Source organism: Panthera onca, chromosome D2, assembly GCF_046562875.1.
Source record: "Panthera onca isolate mPanOnc1 chromosome D2, mPanOnc1 haplotype 2, whole genome shotgun sequence".
Lineage (NCBI taxonomy): Eukaryota > Metazoa > Chordata > Mammalia > Carnivora > Felidae > Panthera > Panthera onca.
The window spans coordinates 33,639,741-33,655,850 of NC_138349.1; the positions used below are offsets into that span (position 1 = coordinate 33,639,741).

A 16,110-nucleotide genomic window follows, 5' to 3' on the forward strand; every position below is an offset into this window, starting at 1 on the left:
TGAAATTCTGCTGGAATAACATTATGCTTCAAAACAGTGTGAGGTAAACATTTTTTATAACTGTTATGAGATGTTAATAAGGAAATCACAGTGTAAGAAGCAATAAAAAATGTGCTTTGAAAAAAAGATAGTTTCATACCACACTTTCCATGGATTAGTCTGCTTATCTCATCCATTGGTGGGGGACCAAGCTTTTGAAAGCCTAGTAGGGAAGCCCGCTTTGTGTTTATTCTGCAGTAGAGAGAATTAGTTTCAACTCACTTGCAGAAGTGGATTTCACAGGAAGGGATTTGACAAAGTTGTTAAACTCAGTGGAGGCAAAAGAGGAAAGCTAGGCTGATTAGGTATCTGAGCACTGTCATTTTGAAATTCATTCTGGCCCCCAGAGTATAAATACACTTCAGTATTTTTGTTAGGATTGCCAGAAAATCAGCAAGTGTTCACTTTCTTTGGCCAACAAAAGCATGACTCTCTGTGCAAAAATTTTCTGCGCATTTATAAACAAGAACATTTAGAAAATCCCCTCTTGCTGAGAGATATGACAACAGATATATTTAACTGTGCCATAAAATAAAGCAGATACTAAGAATACCAGTAGGTTCATCAAGCACAGGAAGAGTTTTTACGTCTCTATTCTGACACAAACTTGTACATGTCTTCCTATCCCCCCAGAAACACCTTCCCTGTTCTGTGCTGACCTGATGAGCCATCAGCCAAGTTGTACCTTTGTTTTCTGTCAGACTTCTCGAAGCAAGTATTCCCAATGTATTATCTACATTTTCTCACCACTGTCCCCTGGTTTTCCACCCCTGCAGGCTATTGCTATGATGGTCTCCAAGTGACCCATGACCTCCCAGCCAAATCTAAGTAAAAAACTTTCTCCCTCACAGAATCTCCCAGTTGAAAAGAGGCCACTGAATGATCTCAAATCTTTTGGCAAACTTGTTCTGTAAAGGACCTGATGATAAATATTTTAGGCTCTGTGAGCCATTCAATCTTGCTGCAACTACTCAATCCTTGCCATTACAGTGCCAAAGCAGCCACAGACAATATGTAAACTAATGAGTATGGCTGGGTTCCAGTAACATTTTATTTAGGGACAATGAAATTTGAATTGCATACCATTTTCATCTAATGTTACTTCACAAAATATTATTCTTCTTTTGATTTTTAAAAATTATTTTAAAAATGTAAAAAAAAATTCTTAGCTCATAAACTCTATAAAAACAGGCGGTGGAATGGATTTGGCCCCTAGGCCATTGTTTGATCTAGGTCAACCTTCCAACCCAAACCAAGACTTTCTTCCCAGCTTTGCAGCCAATCAGCCAGGCTCTGTGTGAAACTTCTCCAGTTATAAGAGCCTCACTACCTCAGAGGCAGTCTGCTCTACAGCTGAGATGAGGTGATGACTCAGTTCTGCCTGCTAAAGTCACAAAAAATAAGTCAACTATGTTCGTGGTAACTCTTCAAATACTGAAAAGTACCTAGAAGTCTTCCATCTTGGCAAAACACACAGCCTTCCACTGTTGCTTGTACAACAACAGTTTTATTTCCTCTCTGCTCTGGTCTGTAGAAATACTTCTGCAAATCTGGCCTCAGACTACACTTCAGGTGTGCCCAGTTTAGGGGACAGGCTAATAATGCCACGCCATTCTGTGATCTGCTCACCATCGTGGACTCTCTACAGAGCACTCCTGAGCATCCCTGACTCAGGATAATGTGATACTCATCTTTGAAATTCTTCCCCCTTGGTCTTCATCGCCCATGCTGCCAGATTCTCATGTGATGCCCACATTCTTCTTCTCCCTGGATCCTTTTATCTGCCACAATAGTGGGTGTTACCAAAGCTTGATCCTTGGAGTCTGATCTCTCTCACACTTGACATCTTAGAAAACAGATGAAGTCTCATGGCTCAGCCATTCCTTCTACAGGGATTATTCTCAAATTGTATCTGTAGTTTCAGTCTCTTAGTACACGAGCTCCAGGTTCCCACCTCCCACAGCCTGGAGGGCATCCACTTAACGACCTTACTTTTTACCCTTATCCTAAAGCCTGCATGCCTCAAATCAAGTGTCTCCTCACAAGATAATGATAACAATGGTGATAAGAATAGAAATAACATTTGTTGAGCACCTACAACTGTGCTAAGCACTATCCTGAGCTAAGGATTCATTATCTTAAACTTTACAACAACCCATGAGGAAACTACTCTTAGCTCCCTTTTGTAAGTAGGGAAATAGGCACTATCCTGAGCTAAGGATTCATTATCTTAAACTTTACAACAACCCATGAGGAAACTACTCTTAGCTCCCTTTTGTAAGTAGGGAAATAGGCTCAGAGAAGCAAAGTAATTCAGCCAAATCCACTGTGCACAGAATCTGAACCCTTGTACATCTGAATCAAAGCATGTGCCCTTGACCACCACGGAGGGTCTTCAAGAAAGCTTGAAGTCAGTCTTGACCCTTCCTTGCCTTCAGGCTTCCTACCAACCTAGTCGCTGTACTACCGAGTTTCTTTTGCTCAACAATCAGGAGATATTTTCCCCTTTTGCGCTCACCAGCATCCTACACCAGGCCCCTCATCATCATCTCGTGATGGGTCTTCTTTCCTGGTATCATGCATGTTCTTGCCCAGATATGTTTGATCAAGCTGGTTCTGTCACTTGAAAGCCCCTCCCTGCCATTCACCACTTTGCCATTCATTCATTTCACCCACCTTGGAACTGTCCAGACCTAACTGACACAGAACCCTCATCCTAGGGGGGAGGAGAGGAGGAAGGCTAGAATGTACGTTAACTGTCATGTAATTTAAATATTTCACATGTGTACTTCCTTCTCTGGCTCTTGAGGGATCTGTGGCTAAGCTGCTTTGGAAAGGCTGAGGCATTAGGACCCAGACACACCTTCTCCCTTGTATGACAGACCCACCTACCTCTCCTACATGAGAGTTTCCCAAAGCATGTTCCATAATAGGTACCAGACACTCAGTATTCAAGTATGTTTGTGAAATACTGCATTCTGGCATATTAAATGACCCAAGAAGTCCTGCAATGGAAAAAGAACCCCACCTTCGCTATCATTGTTTGCTCAACATACGGCATATGTGTTAAACCATTTTTCTACAGTTACATGCTGACATCCCCACAACTCACTTTGGGTGGTGCAGCACTGGTCTTTCTTGGTTACCCCCCAAATCCCTCAAACGACTAGCATTTTATTGCCCCATTTCTTTATTCATGGTATCTCTCATGATAAATGTTTACTGTGCAACTAGATGCATTGTTCTCTATGTAAAGCAATATGACAAAGAGTTTGGGCTTTGGGGTCACAAAAACCTGAGTTTTATCATGACTTAGCCACTTTCTAGTTACATGATATTGGGAAATTTATGTAGCCTTTCTGAATCTCAGTTTCCTTATTTTTTTTTTTTTTTAAGGCAATGATTCCCATCTATCAGGACTGTATGAAAGCTAATGTGATTAGGTATGTAAAGTGTTTGGCACAGTGCCCAGTGAAACAATTAGCAATGGCTACATTAGTTATTAATTTCTCTATTGTCAGCACCATCTCCATCATCATCACCATCATAATCATCATCATCACCATCACCACCATCATCATCGTCATCATGACCATCATCTAAATAAATGGAAAAAAATTAGCCATCCTCAATTAGCTGTCAAATTAACCACATTTTTCTTTTCTTTTGAGAGGATAATTTGACTTGTATATCAAGGATGTGTCTTGGTTTTAGGAAGTTATTTCACAGAGTATCTCAAGTTTATACTGAGAGACAAAATAAGAAACCTCTGGTAGATGATGGCAGAATTAAGAAAATTCACATCTAAGTTAAAAATACTCTGCAAAGAGGGGATTAATGTGTAAGGCCAACCTAATGAGCAGTCTAATGATGTGTCATAGGGCTTCCTATTAATTCTTATTTGGTTTGACATTTTTACTAATAATTTGAATAAATACATATGAGATACATGTATCAAGCCTGAGTATGAAAAAAATTAATTAATAACCAAAAATTTTTTGACAGGCTTGAATGCCCAAAAAGATAAAACTTAGTAGAATTAAATATAAAAGATTACATGCATGCAAGAAAACAACACCCAAAACAACCTATGCACAGAGAAAAGATGAACTTGGCCATGTGCATGCTAAAAGTCTAGGGGTTTTAGTTGAACTTCAGGTGGGCTAATAATTAGACACAGCTTATAGAAAAAAAGTAATCAAATTAGCAGACATTCAGAGCAGGAGAATGACCTAATTACAAGAAGAGAGAGTCTTAGTGTTCAGAACAGACTAGAGGGCCTCATTTTTAAGAGGGATATTGAAAAATGCTATGTTTTGACAATATGGGGAATGTCCAGCCTCAAGAGAACCAAACAAAGGAAGATAATTTCTATTATTCTTCTGGGAACGACAGGTGGAATTTATAAGGAGGCATATTTCAGTTTGATTTAAGGAAGAATTTTAAAACAAAGTGAGCTCCATCAACATAACACGCTCATTAAAATGGACTGAACTCTGTCTTTGAAAGTTTTTAGCAAAATCTGGGTAAGAATCTGCAAGGGAGAGATTACTACATTTGGTGGATGACAGAGGTATGTAACATAACCTCTGAAACCTCATCAATAATAATGTTCAGAGTTGTGTCTGGCAAAAGCCTTCTCAACCTCCAAGGCTCTGAAGCCTTTGATCATCATCAAGGGCACTGCGTCTGGTGCCCTCTCTCTTCCATTCTCATGGCACATACTGTCCTTGTCTGTCATGTGGCATGGAATCACACTAGCTTATTGAGTATTCTGTGCTAGGTGATTTTATATACATTATCTTGCTTAAATGTCCCAATAACCATGTGAAGATAAAATTATCCCATTTTACAGGTAAGAAATGTGAAGCTAAAATCAGTTTTTGTCACTTACTTGCCCAGAGTCCTACAGTGAGTAAGTGACAGACCTGGACTCAAATCCAGACTTAGCAATAGAATCATACTCTTTCCACTAACCCATGGCACTTCTCTAAGCATGATCTCTCACATGGTAGCTAACGTTTTACACTACCCTTTTTTGGTGTATATTTATTCAATATTTTAGGTTTTATATGCCTTGAACTAGATTGTAAATTCCTCAAACGAAAGGCCATGTCTTGCTTTTTTTGGTGTATTTCTAATAAATAGCACGTATTACAGTAAACAACTGTCAACATCAACTAGCATAATGCATTCATAAATATTTATTGAGCATCTACTATATAGCTGGCACTTGGCAAAAAAAACCCAGACATACAGCAATAAACATGTTTGAAAAGTTTCTAAGGATAAAAGCAAACAAGTCAATGGCTTTCCTGACTTTTGAGCCGAGACAGGAGCAAGAGAAGACAGCAGCTGTGGTATGACCAGGGTAAGAGGGTCTTAGGCAGAAAGAATAGCAAATATGAAGGCCGTGTGGAGAAAACTAGCTCTGTGTGTCCAGGAACAGAATAAAGGTCAATGTGGCTAGAACAGAGTCAGAGAAAGGGGTGGCTGAGGTAAAGTTAACGTGGAGAAGATGGGAAAAAGCATGCATGGTCTTGGCATTTTGGATTTTATTTCAAATGCAAAGGGAAGGCCATTGGGGGATTTTTAGCAGGGAGTGACCCGATCTGCTTTATGTTTATAAACGCTCACTCTGGCTGCTGGGTGGAGAACAGATTATACAGTATTCAAGCATGAAAGTAGTACTAAAGGTGAGTGCAATGGTGGCCAGTGGGGCAGGTGAAATGTTAAGGAGTGGTCCAATCCAGGATGTATTTTTAAGCAAAGCAAATGGGACTTGCTGATAGTTTGGATGTTAAGGGTTTGGGAAAAGAACAAATCTGGAATGACTCCTAAGTTATTAGCTTGAGCACCTGGGTAGATGCTAACATGGGGAAGATAGCGTGGGCAAGACAATGGGTAGTATATGAATGGAGGAGTGAGAAGTCAATACTGTAGTTCTATTTTGGCCACATTTGAGATGCCTTTTAGACACTGTTAGAATGTAAGTTTGTGAGGGCAGGGGCTTGGTGTGTCTTGGTCTGTGCTGTCTCCCCAGTGCATGAAACAGCACCTAGTATCTAAGTGTAAGTATATATATCAATAAAATCTTGTTGAATGAAAAAAGCCAAGGGGAGGCATTGAGAAAGCGACTGGATTTATGAATGTTTAAATCTCTTGCGCAAATGTAGATTCTTGGCAAAGCATAAATACATTCCTCCTTGGCTCCTACATGTGCAGTAAAGATCTCTAAGAGAATGGTTTTTGAAAGAGCTGAATTAAATATCCTAATAGGGTCAGTTAATGCAGACCTGGAGAGAAGCTCAAAATCCTAGTCTCGAACTAAAACATGTCTGGCCTTCCTACAGTTTCAATGTCACTGAAGTGATATGTCTGATGGCAAAGAACGCTGGGCCTTGAGGTGACAGAGGGCTGCTTCTCTGAGTCATTTTTACTATTTGTGAGAATAATAATAATTAACAACAACAAGAACAATATGTCTCAAATATGTCAAAATTCTTATTTGCCTATTTGTTAATTTCCATTGCATTCATTATTATTTCTATCAGTCCCAGGACTGAAGCACTGACTTGATGCCTGCTTTAAACAGAATAAAACAGGCCCCCACCAGTCAATTGGCAGTTCTCATTTTGGGCTGGTCAAATCCTAGACACATGATGGGAGCTTTAAGAAGAGTAACTTAAGAGAATACAAATATCCAGTCATAGTAACAAAATAGTTTGAATATTTAATATTTCAAAACCAAGTTCTGCACTGCAGCATGAGTACTGAAGAATGAAAAAAAAATGCAGAAAGAAGAAAGGAAGGAAGGAGGGAAAGAGAAAACAAGCAAGTAAGCCACCACATTTATTTAAAATTTACTTTGGACAACTCTCCACTCTCTGCACTAATGGATGATCCCAAAGACAGGAATCACTGTCCCCCTGTTTGTTTTGGGATACAGCTTTGTTCTTCTCTTTGAATTCCAGTGGGACTCATGGTGTAGAGCAGTGATTCTCAACCATTGGTGACAGCTTTTGAAAAACACAGATCCCCGAGCTCACCATGTATCCATGGAGTCAGAAACTCCTGGGAGCAGGCTACAAACATGTATATATTTTAAAAATATTCTGATGCCCTTGCCTTCATTTGGCTAATCAGTGAAAAACACTGTTCATGGGAATCACATGAGACGTTTGAAGAATGAGCGCAGGCATGGAAGTCCTGATTCCAAGGTGCACGGCAGCCTTCCTCCACCACTTCTCCTGTTGTCCTAAGATTGAGCATAGCTTCCCTTCTTCCTGGTCCTTTGGAAGTACACATGGACTTCAGGACTTAAAATTTTGAATTTCAAAAGCCATCTCTATTGGGGCATAGGTTTCATGCAAAATAGAAGTAGACAGTGAGAGAAAAATACAACAGAGAGGTGTGGTCAAGAGAGGGAGATAAAGAAATAAAGTAATAATTTTGTTTTGTTTTGTTTTGTTTTGGTATCCTACATTCTCAGGCACGAGAGGAAAGGAAGTTTAAAAAAAGCCAAAGACCTGAAATCCCCCTTCTGCCTGATCCTGTAGAGATGACAACTGATCCTAATGTTCTTCTGGGACAATATTCTCAAACACCTCGAGATGCAATTATCTTCCCCCTCTCTAGGACCGCAGCCTCTCAATTCAGAGATGCCACATTTTCAATATCAGGAAGTGAGCCCATGCGTTAAAGTCAACAAAGACGTCAAATTCATTATACATGCTGAAATCATAAAGAATATTTTGAGTCCTCCTATAAAGAAAATGGCTTTTATCAGAGTAAGAGAACCAAGTTGAGGAAAAAATGCTCCTTCAGCTTTTGATTTAATAGCACAAGATAGACGATCCAAGAACACTGGCTCTGGAAGCCAGATCATCTGGATTCAAATCCTAGCTCAAGGTCATTTAATCAGCCTCTCTTTGCCTCAGTTTTCTCATCTGTTAACTGGAGAGATTATTATAAAAGAAATGGGATCTACTATTATTGTCAGTTATCTTAGTTTTAGAGTTTTGTTTTTGTTTTTGTTTTTTAAATATATATTTTTAAATGTTTATTTTCGAGACAGAGAGAGACGAAGCATGAACGGGGGAGGGTCAGGGAGAGGGAGACACAGAATCTGAAACAGGTTCCAGGCTCTGAGCTGTCAGCACAGAGCCTGACGCAGGGCTCGAACTCACGGACTGAGAGATCATGACCTGAGCCGAAGTCGGCCGCTTAACCGACTGAGCCACCCAGGCGCCCCTGTTTTTGTTTTTTTTTGTAACCAACACTGAACCATTTGTGTCTTAGGTCCTCAATGCTTTACACATATCATCTCTCTGTATACTCACATAACCCATTTGAGGTAGGTACTATTATTATCTTCATCTAAAGATAGGGTAGGGATTAGGTAGTTAGCTTGAGGTTATGTATCTGGGAATGGTGGATTAGAACCCAGCAGGCTGACCCTATAGTTGCACCCTGACTGATGATGTGCTGTGATGCCCCTCCTCATTCTGAGCCCTGTTATTCACTGAGAGTCACTGAGTAGAATCCTGGAGTGCTGATTTCAAGAACTGCCCAGCACAATTTGCTGCCAGTCTCCAGGAAGATTAGCCTCCTACTAATAACCTTGCTCTTAGAATACTGCCTTACACAGCTGAGTCTTTGTGGTTTAATTGCCTACTGTATTTTTTGGTTCAGAAATTTCTGGACTACTATTTCTGTTAACTCAGGAAGGTATGGTGAAATGTTCTGGAGAATGAATATAGTGTCTAATTTTGGAGGTGCCTCTGGGGAGATGTGCTTTCCCAAAGGGAAATCTGGTTTTCCACAGTGACCTGAAATTTCCCTTACCCTTAAGGGACTTTATTAGCAATCCACCCCAAGAATATTCGGATATGAGGAATAAATTTGTATAGCAGCCATAAACAGATGATTTACTTGGTTGTCTGCATAAAAGGGGGAGAGGAATCTTTGAGAGGAACTTTTTCTAACATGATTGAATATACAAATTAAAAAATAGTATTTTTTCCAAAATATTTCAAGTGAAGGATACCCTTGGGCATGAAGACACTCCCCCATCAATCCCCACCATTATCATATGTCATGCATTTTCCTTACTGTGCAGAAATGGTCTTTCCTTGGCTATGACCAAACATACTTTTAGATGTTGGGACATGCCAAAGTGATCATCACTTATGAAGGATTCTGGCTGAAAGGACCCAGGCCGAAACAACTGTACTCTGGCCAGATGGTTATTCTTGCAGTTCTTTCCCAGGAAGTTAAGCTGCACCTTGGCATTCTTTATAGAGGGATGGGCCTTTAAACTGTTGAACTGACATCTAGTGAAACCTACAAGACAGAGGGATCAAGTAACAACTGAATGTCACTTTGGACTGCTGGCATTTGTGTGGCTGGAGAAATAGGTTGATGATGACCAAACAGAAGGAGGTCAGGGAATGTCACCTGGGGCAAAGAGCTAAGTAGAATCCCTCCAGAGTCTTCTGGGGTCTCAGAATAACTGTGGGCTAAATCTTGGGCTCATGACCTTCCCCTGGACCACCTGGTCCAAAAGCGGAGCTCAGATAAATGTTCTTGCCAAGAACTACTTGACAAGCAAAAACTGCCCTCTCAGGCCATAGGGAAAAGTGAAACTTTTGAGCTGAAAACCAGTACCCAGTCAGAGAAATCAATTATCTATTACATAAAAGAGTATCTGGTGTGGGCAGTGGTGGTTATAGAGCCAAAAATTCACTCTGTTGACAGATTCTGAGGCCTAGCTGTAGATGCAGACCACGATGAGTTCTAACTACCAATGTCATCAATGGGTGAACAATAAGACAGGAAGCAGTGGGCCATGTTGAAGAGGCATAAGGTTTGAGAACTAGTGACTCAGAAATTTGATCCCAGAATACCACCAACCCCCATGTTCCACCATAGCCCTCAGGAGTGAGGGGGGAAGAAAGGTGTGAAACCAAAGGGAGTAAAGATGGTCTTCAACCTTTAGTAGTTTCTCATCTCTTCTCAGCTCATGTGCTAGAGTATGTGATCACTTTGGTGAAGTTATCTACCAAAAAATGCCTCTCTGTCTCCTCTAGAAAACATAAATCGCTCTGGAATTTATTCTAAAAGAAATGAAAAAAAAAAAACAGTAAAATCAAAAGGAATGTGGGCTAGAGTAGAGGCTGGATAGGGGAAGAAAATGGGGGGAAAACCCCCAGTATGATTTGAAATTGTCAAAGCAAGAGACTATGGGTGGCTAGGAAGTGAGGTTGCTCAACTTGAAAAGAGAAAGATAGAACACAGGTTTCTTGGAGATTTAGACCAAGAGTATGGCTACAGATTGTGTCCAGATCAAAAGGGTTCATGAAGACCTACCTCCCAAATGAAGCAAAGCAGGACTAAGCCTACTCCCCACTCCCAGAGATCCAACTTCCACTGGCTTGAGGGCTGACCCCTTGCATCTTCTGTTTGCTTGTGAGGATAAAGAGAGGACTGTCTTTAAAAAGTTACTCTGGTGTGCACCAGTCTCGATGTTGGCAGGAGAAAGAGGAATAGGGTGAAACACTGCTTCCAAGTCACAGTCTAAGTTTATTTTATTTTATTTTATTTTATTTTATTATTTTAATTTAATTTAATTTTATTTATTTTATTTATTTTGAGAGAGACAGAGATAGCATGAGTGGGGGATGGCCAGAGAAAAAGGAAGAGAGAGAATCCCAAGCAGGCTCCACACTGTCAGTGCAGAACCCAACACAGGGCTTGAACTCATGAAACAGCAAGATCATGACCTGAGCCGAAACCAAGAGTATGACGCTTAACTGACTGAGCCACCCAGGCGCCCCTGTAAGTTGATTTTAAATGATTTATCTCCTGGCCTTCCTTCATGTAAGCCATTTTTCCAGTTATTTTATGATTGTACTTTGAATTGCATTTTAACCATATTTTCCTAAGAACAAATGTTATGCAACATTGCCCGAAAGGCATCAGGGATTTTCTCCCCTTTCCCCACATTACAGTTAAGTCATTGTGTAAAGTATTGTTAGAATTTGAGAAACTTCTAGCTCAGGATCATGTTCAAATGACAATCAGGAGCAAGATGCCTCCCTAGACAATGAGTCTTGCTCATAACAACAACTGGCTGTCTTCTCATCTAGAATATCCTCCCTTCCCTGTGATGTTCCCCCTCTATCCCAGCCATCCCTCAAGGCCCAGCCCCAACCTCCATAGCTGAGCAGAGAAAGCTCCGATCACCCATCTAGACACCCCAGCTCCCACATCTGTGCCACTCACACTGAACGTACTTTCTGCCTTTTTTGGTAGTGATTTGTGCTCGTGCCTGACTACAATTTAAGACTGGTAGCTTCTGGCAGCTGCAGACTGTTACTCATTTTCCTCAGTGCTTATCCTGTCCTGCTGGTGTCCTGCTTCTGAGAAGTGCTGAAAATATGTTAACTGAATAATTGAATGCATAAATAAACGCATTCACTGCTCCCCTAAGTGACTAGCACTCTTGCCATGGAGCTAATATTCTCTCCTGTCTTTGAGATTCTCCAGTGTTTCAAGCAATATATATCTTCCTTCCAAGGAGGACAGTGCATTTATTTTGTGTATCCAATTTTGACAGAACCAAAGTATAATGTTGTCGTTTTTTTATCACATACTGGTAATTTATCTTTTTTTACTTTATGTTTTTAAATATAATTTATTGTCAAATTGGCTTACATACAACACCCAGTGCTCCTCCCAAGTGCCCTCCTCAATGCCCATCACCCACTTTCCTATTTAAAGGAATATGTTTGCCACACTGATGAAAAAAAGAGAAGGCTATAGCACAAGAGGTGCTCAATAAGTAAGTCTTAAGTGAATGAATGAATGAATGAATGAATGAGTGATAATAGGAAATCAGATAAAAACAGACACAGAAAGAAGAGTAGAAAAAGAACAGATGCACAGGAGATTTAGAAAGGAAGTAGAAAGAGAGGATAAAGAGAAAGGAGACTCAAGAGTAATTAAATTCCCAATCAGCAATTCTGGTTTTACTATAAACTTGAACTTGGTTAATTAATTAATTAATTAATTATTTTAAAAGATTTTTAAAAATGTTTATTTGTTTTTGAGAGAGAGAGAGAGAGAGACCATGAGCAGGGGAGGGTGGAGAGAGAGGGAGACAGAATCCAAAGGTGGCTCCAGGCTCTGAGCTGTCAGCACAGAGCCTGATGAGTGGCTCGAACTCACCAACTGCAAGATCATTCCCTGAGCCGAAGTTGGATGCTTAACCGACTGAGACACCCAGGAGCCCCTTGAACTTGATAATTTAACAAGTAGAGAAGAGAGCCACTGTAGCAAGAGTTATATGTTAATATATTTTATTACTGGTCATGTTGATCTGGAGCACTTACTTAAGGTTACGTGTATACTGGGTGTCTCCACTGTTCTATTTCCCTTTTGAAATTAATAAATATTTTATGGAGAGATACTTTTAATTTTTAGTTATTTAGTTATTTCTTTAAGTAATCTCTACACCTAACATGGGGATTGAACTCACGACCCAAGATTAAGAGTTAAGTGCTCTTCCTATTGAGCCAGCTGGGCACCCATTGTGAAGAGATACTTTTAGGCTAAGCCAGTATCTTGTTTCTCATCATAATTTTGCCCAGTAATATTAGCATTCATCAGTGGTTCTTGCTTGTAGCAATTTATTGCTGGGGGATCCTAATGGTGATTTTCTATTTTTCTCATCCTGCCACATTTATTAATTGATTCTTTTATAATTAAGAGCTACCCCTCCCCTCTATTATTTTAGCTATTCATTTATTTGTATCAGTATGGACTCATAAATACTTATTCTATGAGTCATAACCCAATACTATCATTATTTATTTTGCTATTTAAGCTTTACTTTCTTTGTGAGTCAGGGATAATGACATCCACCTTACACAACCATGATGAGGATTAAATGGGATTTAAAATGTGAAAATGTCCAGTCCAGAGCACCTAGTAAATAAATGCTAGCTCCTTTCCTCCCTTTTCTTTACAGAAGGTAAAGCCACACTACCTTGGAGGCAAGACCCTTCTAACCATGTGAAAATCTGAATTTAAGAATTCTCTTTTAATTCTCTTTCTACACTAAGGTATATAAAGCAACTAGAAGTTAGCTAGCCAGTGTTGCCTACTGGAGGTTTTTTCTCATCTGCCTGTAGTGACCATACATAGGACTGATTTTTAATCAGTATACCCATAATTTGTATGAAAATAGATGCTTGAGAATACTTGAAAACAGACTGTTCTCTTAAGTAGTTTAAGTGTTTTCCCAGAAATCTTGTTTATGTTCTGAAGTTGCTTAGCTAAACTATTTTCAGAGATAGTCCAAAGCACGCCTCAACCCAGCTGTGCTTCGTATCATCACTAAATCTGAATTAGCGAAATCACTGATTCATCTTTGATTCCCGAGGTTATGGGAGTGAATGGAAGAAACTGAAGCTTTCTTTCTCCAAAATTAATTTAAAATTAGACTTTAAAAGTTCAGGCAAAGCAAACTTCAGGTAGAATTAGAACGACAACGAAAACAACAACGGACAAGGATAAGGTCCTAAGGCCGTGAGAGTGAGTAGATCTGAAGTTTAAAGCAATACACAAAATACAGTAAAATCTACTAATAAAACACTCAATTTACTGGAACTTCCATTTTCCATCCTGTTTTTATCAGTAGGGAAAATCAAGAACATCAGGAGATTTATTTTAAAAAGCGATTTAGGGGCAGTGTGGTTCACAGGCTCTCAAGTAGACTCCCAGAGTCTACTTACTTGCTTTGGGGTGGGATCAAGTGCCACCCCTCCATGTGAGCCTGGAACAGGTAGTGTAGTGGTTCACAGCCCAGGCTCTGGAGCCTGATGATGTAGGTCTGGATATCACTATTGTCATCGACCACCTATGTAACTTTGGGCAAATGACTTCATGTCCTGGTGCCCCAGTGTCCCCATTGGTAATATGGGGCTAATGAGAGTATCTGTCTCCCAGGGTTGTTGGGAGGAGCAAATAAATGGTACGTGTAAAATGATGAGCATGACAATGCCAGATGGTATCAGCAATTCCTGAGGATAACAGATCTCCTTTTGAGGAATGCTGTTTGGGGCATGTCTGGACACAGAATTGCCTGGACTCAGCCTCTAACACTTTCTGCATCCACTGGGCCTTATCACGGTCACTGACATTTACCACCATCATTGGAGTCATGATCGGCAGGCTGTGGAGGCTGTGAGGTGAGCTGCCACAGTTGGAAAGGCTTTAAGTAACAAAGTCTGACTGGTCTTCTGTCCATCAGAGATATATGGGACACAGATCAGGGGCAACCTCAGCATTTTAGTAGTTTACTGGATTACTAAATTAAGAAACTACTCTATTTGTGGAGTTAAGCCAATCAACAAACGCAGATGGAAATTTTGTGTTTTAACATTCAAAGAAAAGAAATTAAGCCTAAAAGAAATAAAATGTAGAACAGAAAACTCTGGGTGTGGGGTTATATGGGGAAAGAAAATGTTCTGTAAGCCTAAGAGCACAGCATCCCCTGGTCCCGGCACTGGATGGAGACCTGCCTTTCCTTCCTTGGTCCAGGACCACACCATGTCAACCATTGGCTCTTTTCCACCCAGCCAGCCCCTACACCTCTCACAGTGTCTTCTGCTCAAGTATTCCAGTATTTCCAGTTTCTGGTCAAAACTGTTCTCACCAGCTCTGGGTTCTGGCAAGGTCTCAGAGGCTTTGGAGGGACTTTCTGGGGCTGAGGATTTTGATGGCATGCAGGGAACAGGAGTGGGGTGATTGATTGCCTCTCAAATCCACATTTGTCCCCATGCTCCTGACCCAGGTGTGTTGGTTTTTAAATTTCTGCTTAGAAGCCCTGATAGTGGAAGAAGGGGTGGGCTAGACAGATCCATGGCCAGAGATCACACTGTCAAAGATATGTGGTTTTAAAAGCACTTGTAGGAACAATGAGGGGAATATTGGAAAATGGGCCCAGGGAGAGTATTTTGGACTGGTTGTCCAAAGGGAGAAGGCCCATGGACTTGGTGGAGATAGGATCAGTTAGGCCAAGGGCAGGTTGGAGGGAAGTGACAGAGAGGGTGACAATGTGTTGTTGATCTCATTGCTTGGAAAGAAAGCAGCCACCATGGAAGTCACAAGACCAACAGGTAGATGAGACACCAATAACAGACAAACCTAAAAGGAGAAATACGTTTAAAATCACTTACTAGCAATTGAATCGCCACATCTCCAAGTGGTCTCTTACCTCATTAAATCTCATCACAAGATCTTCCAGGGCATTGTGTTCTCCGTTCTGGGAGTTAAGAATTGATGCTGAGATGGACGCTTTGAGGCAGGGCAGGGATGTCTGGCATTCTGGAGAGCCCAAGTCCCGGGTCAAGAAGCAAAGGTAGTCAACTGGCAAGACCCTTCGGTAAATGTTCTGCTCCTGCTCCATCAGGATGCTGGCGACTTCCTCTGGGAACTGAATGAGGGGCTGCAGATCAATCAGCTCCTTGCTGATCCCAGCTGAACTTGAAGGGAGGGCACTAGAATTGGCCATGGAGGTGCCTGGCTGACGTTCTGAAATAAAGCAATGAAAGTTGTAGTGACACCAAGGTTGATATCCTTACAACAGATGTTTACTTGAGAGCCACTAAAAATCTTACAGGTTTCTTAACCAAGTTTCTGCTTGGTGAATAGTTCTATACTATCTTGTTATGGAGACCCTTCTGATAACTGTCCTGCCTGCTTGCTCCTGCCCCCTGGGGGTGGGGAAATGCTCAGTTTCCCATTTTCAGAAGTGGAATTGGTCTCACACACCATTCTCTAATCAGTTCACTGTGACACTTTGCAGAGTAGTAGGGAAGGAAAATGTACCATTTGTTTCCTCATCCACCAGTGCTAACCACCAGAGTAAAAAGAAATGAGGGTGGGTGTGGGCACAGGAATTGAGATGGAAGAGGAAAGAAGGCTGGAGGGGAAGAGGCATGTATATGTATGTATGTGTACCCTGTGTGTAAACACCCAGGAGTCCCCGGGGACTCTCTGTAC

The 16,110-nt window shown here is 40.8% G+C and overlaps 1 protein-coding gene across 4 annotated transcripts in view; it reads right to left on the reverse strand.

The window, feature by feature from the left end:
- Positions 1-16,110, reverse strand: part of PLCE1 (phospholipase C epsilon 1) — a 322,822-nt gene that overhangs the window by 133,022 nt on the left and 173,690 nt on the right. For all 4 annotated transcript variants that reach the window (XM_078434608.2, XM_060641978.3, XM_060641977.3 and 1 more), the window contains exon 4: positions 15,323-15,639. In XM_078434608.2, the coding sequence (XP_078290734.1) occupies positions 15,323-15,639 (317 nt within the window). The remainder of the gene's footprint in view (positions 1-15,322; positions 15,640-16,110) is intronic.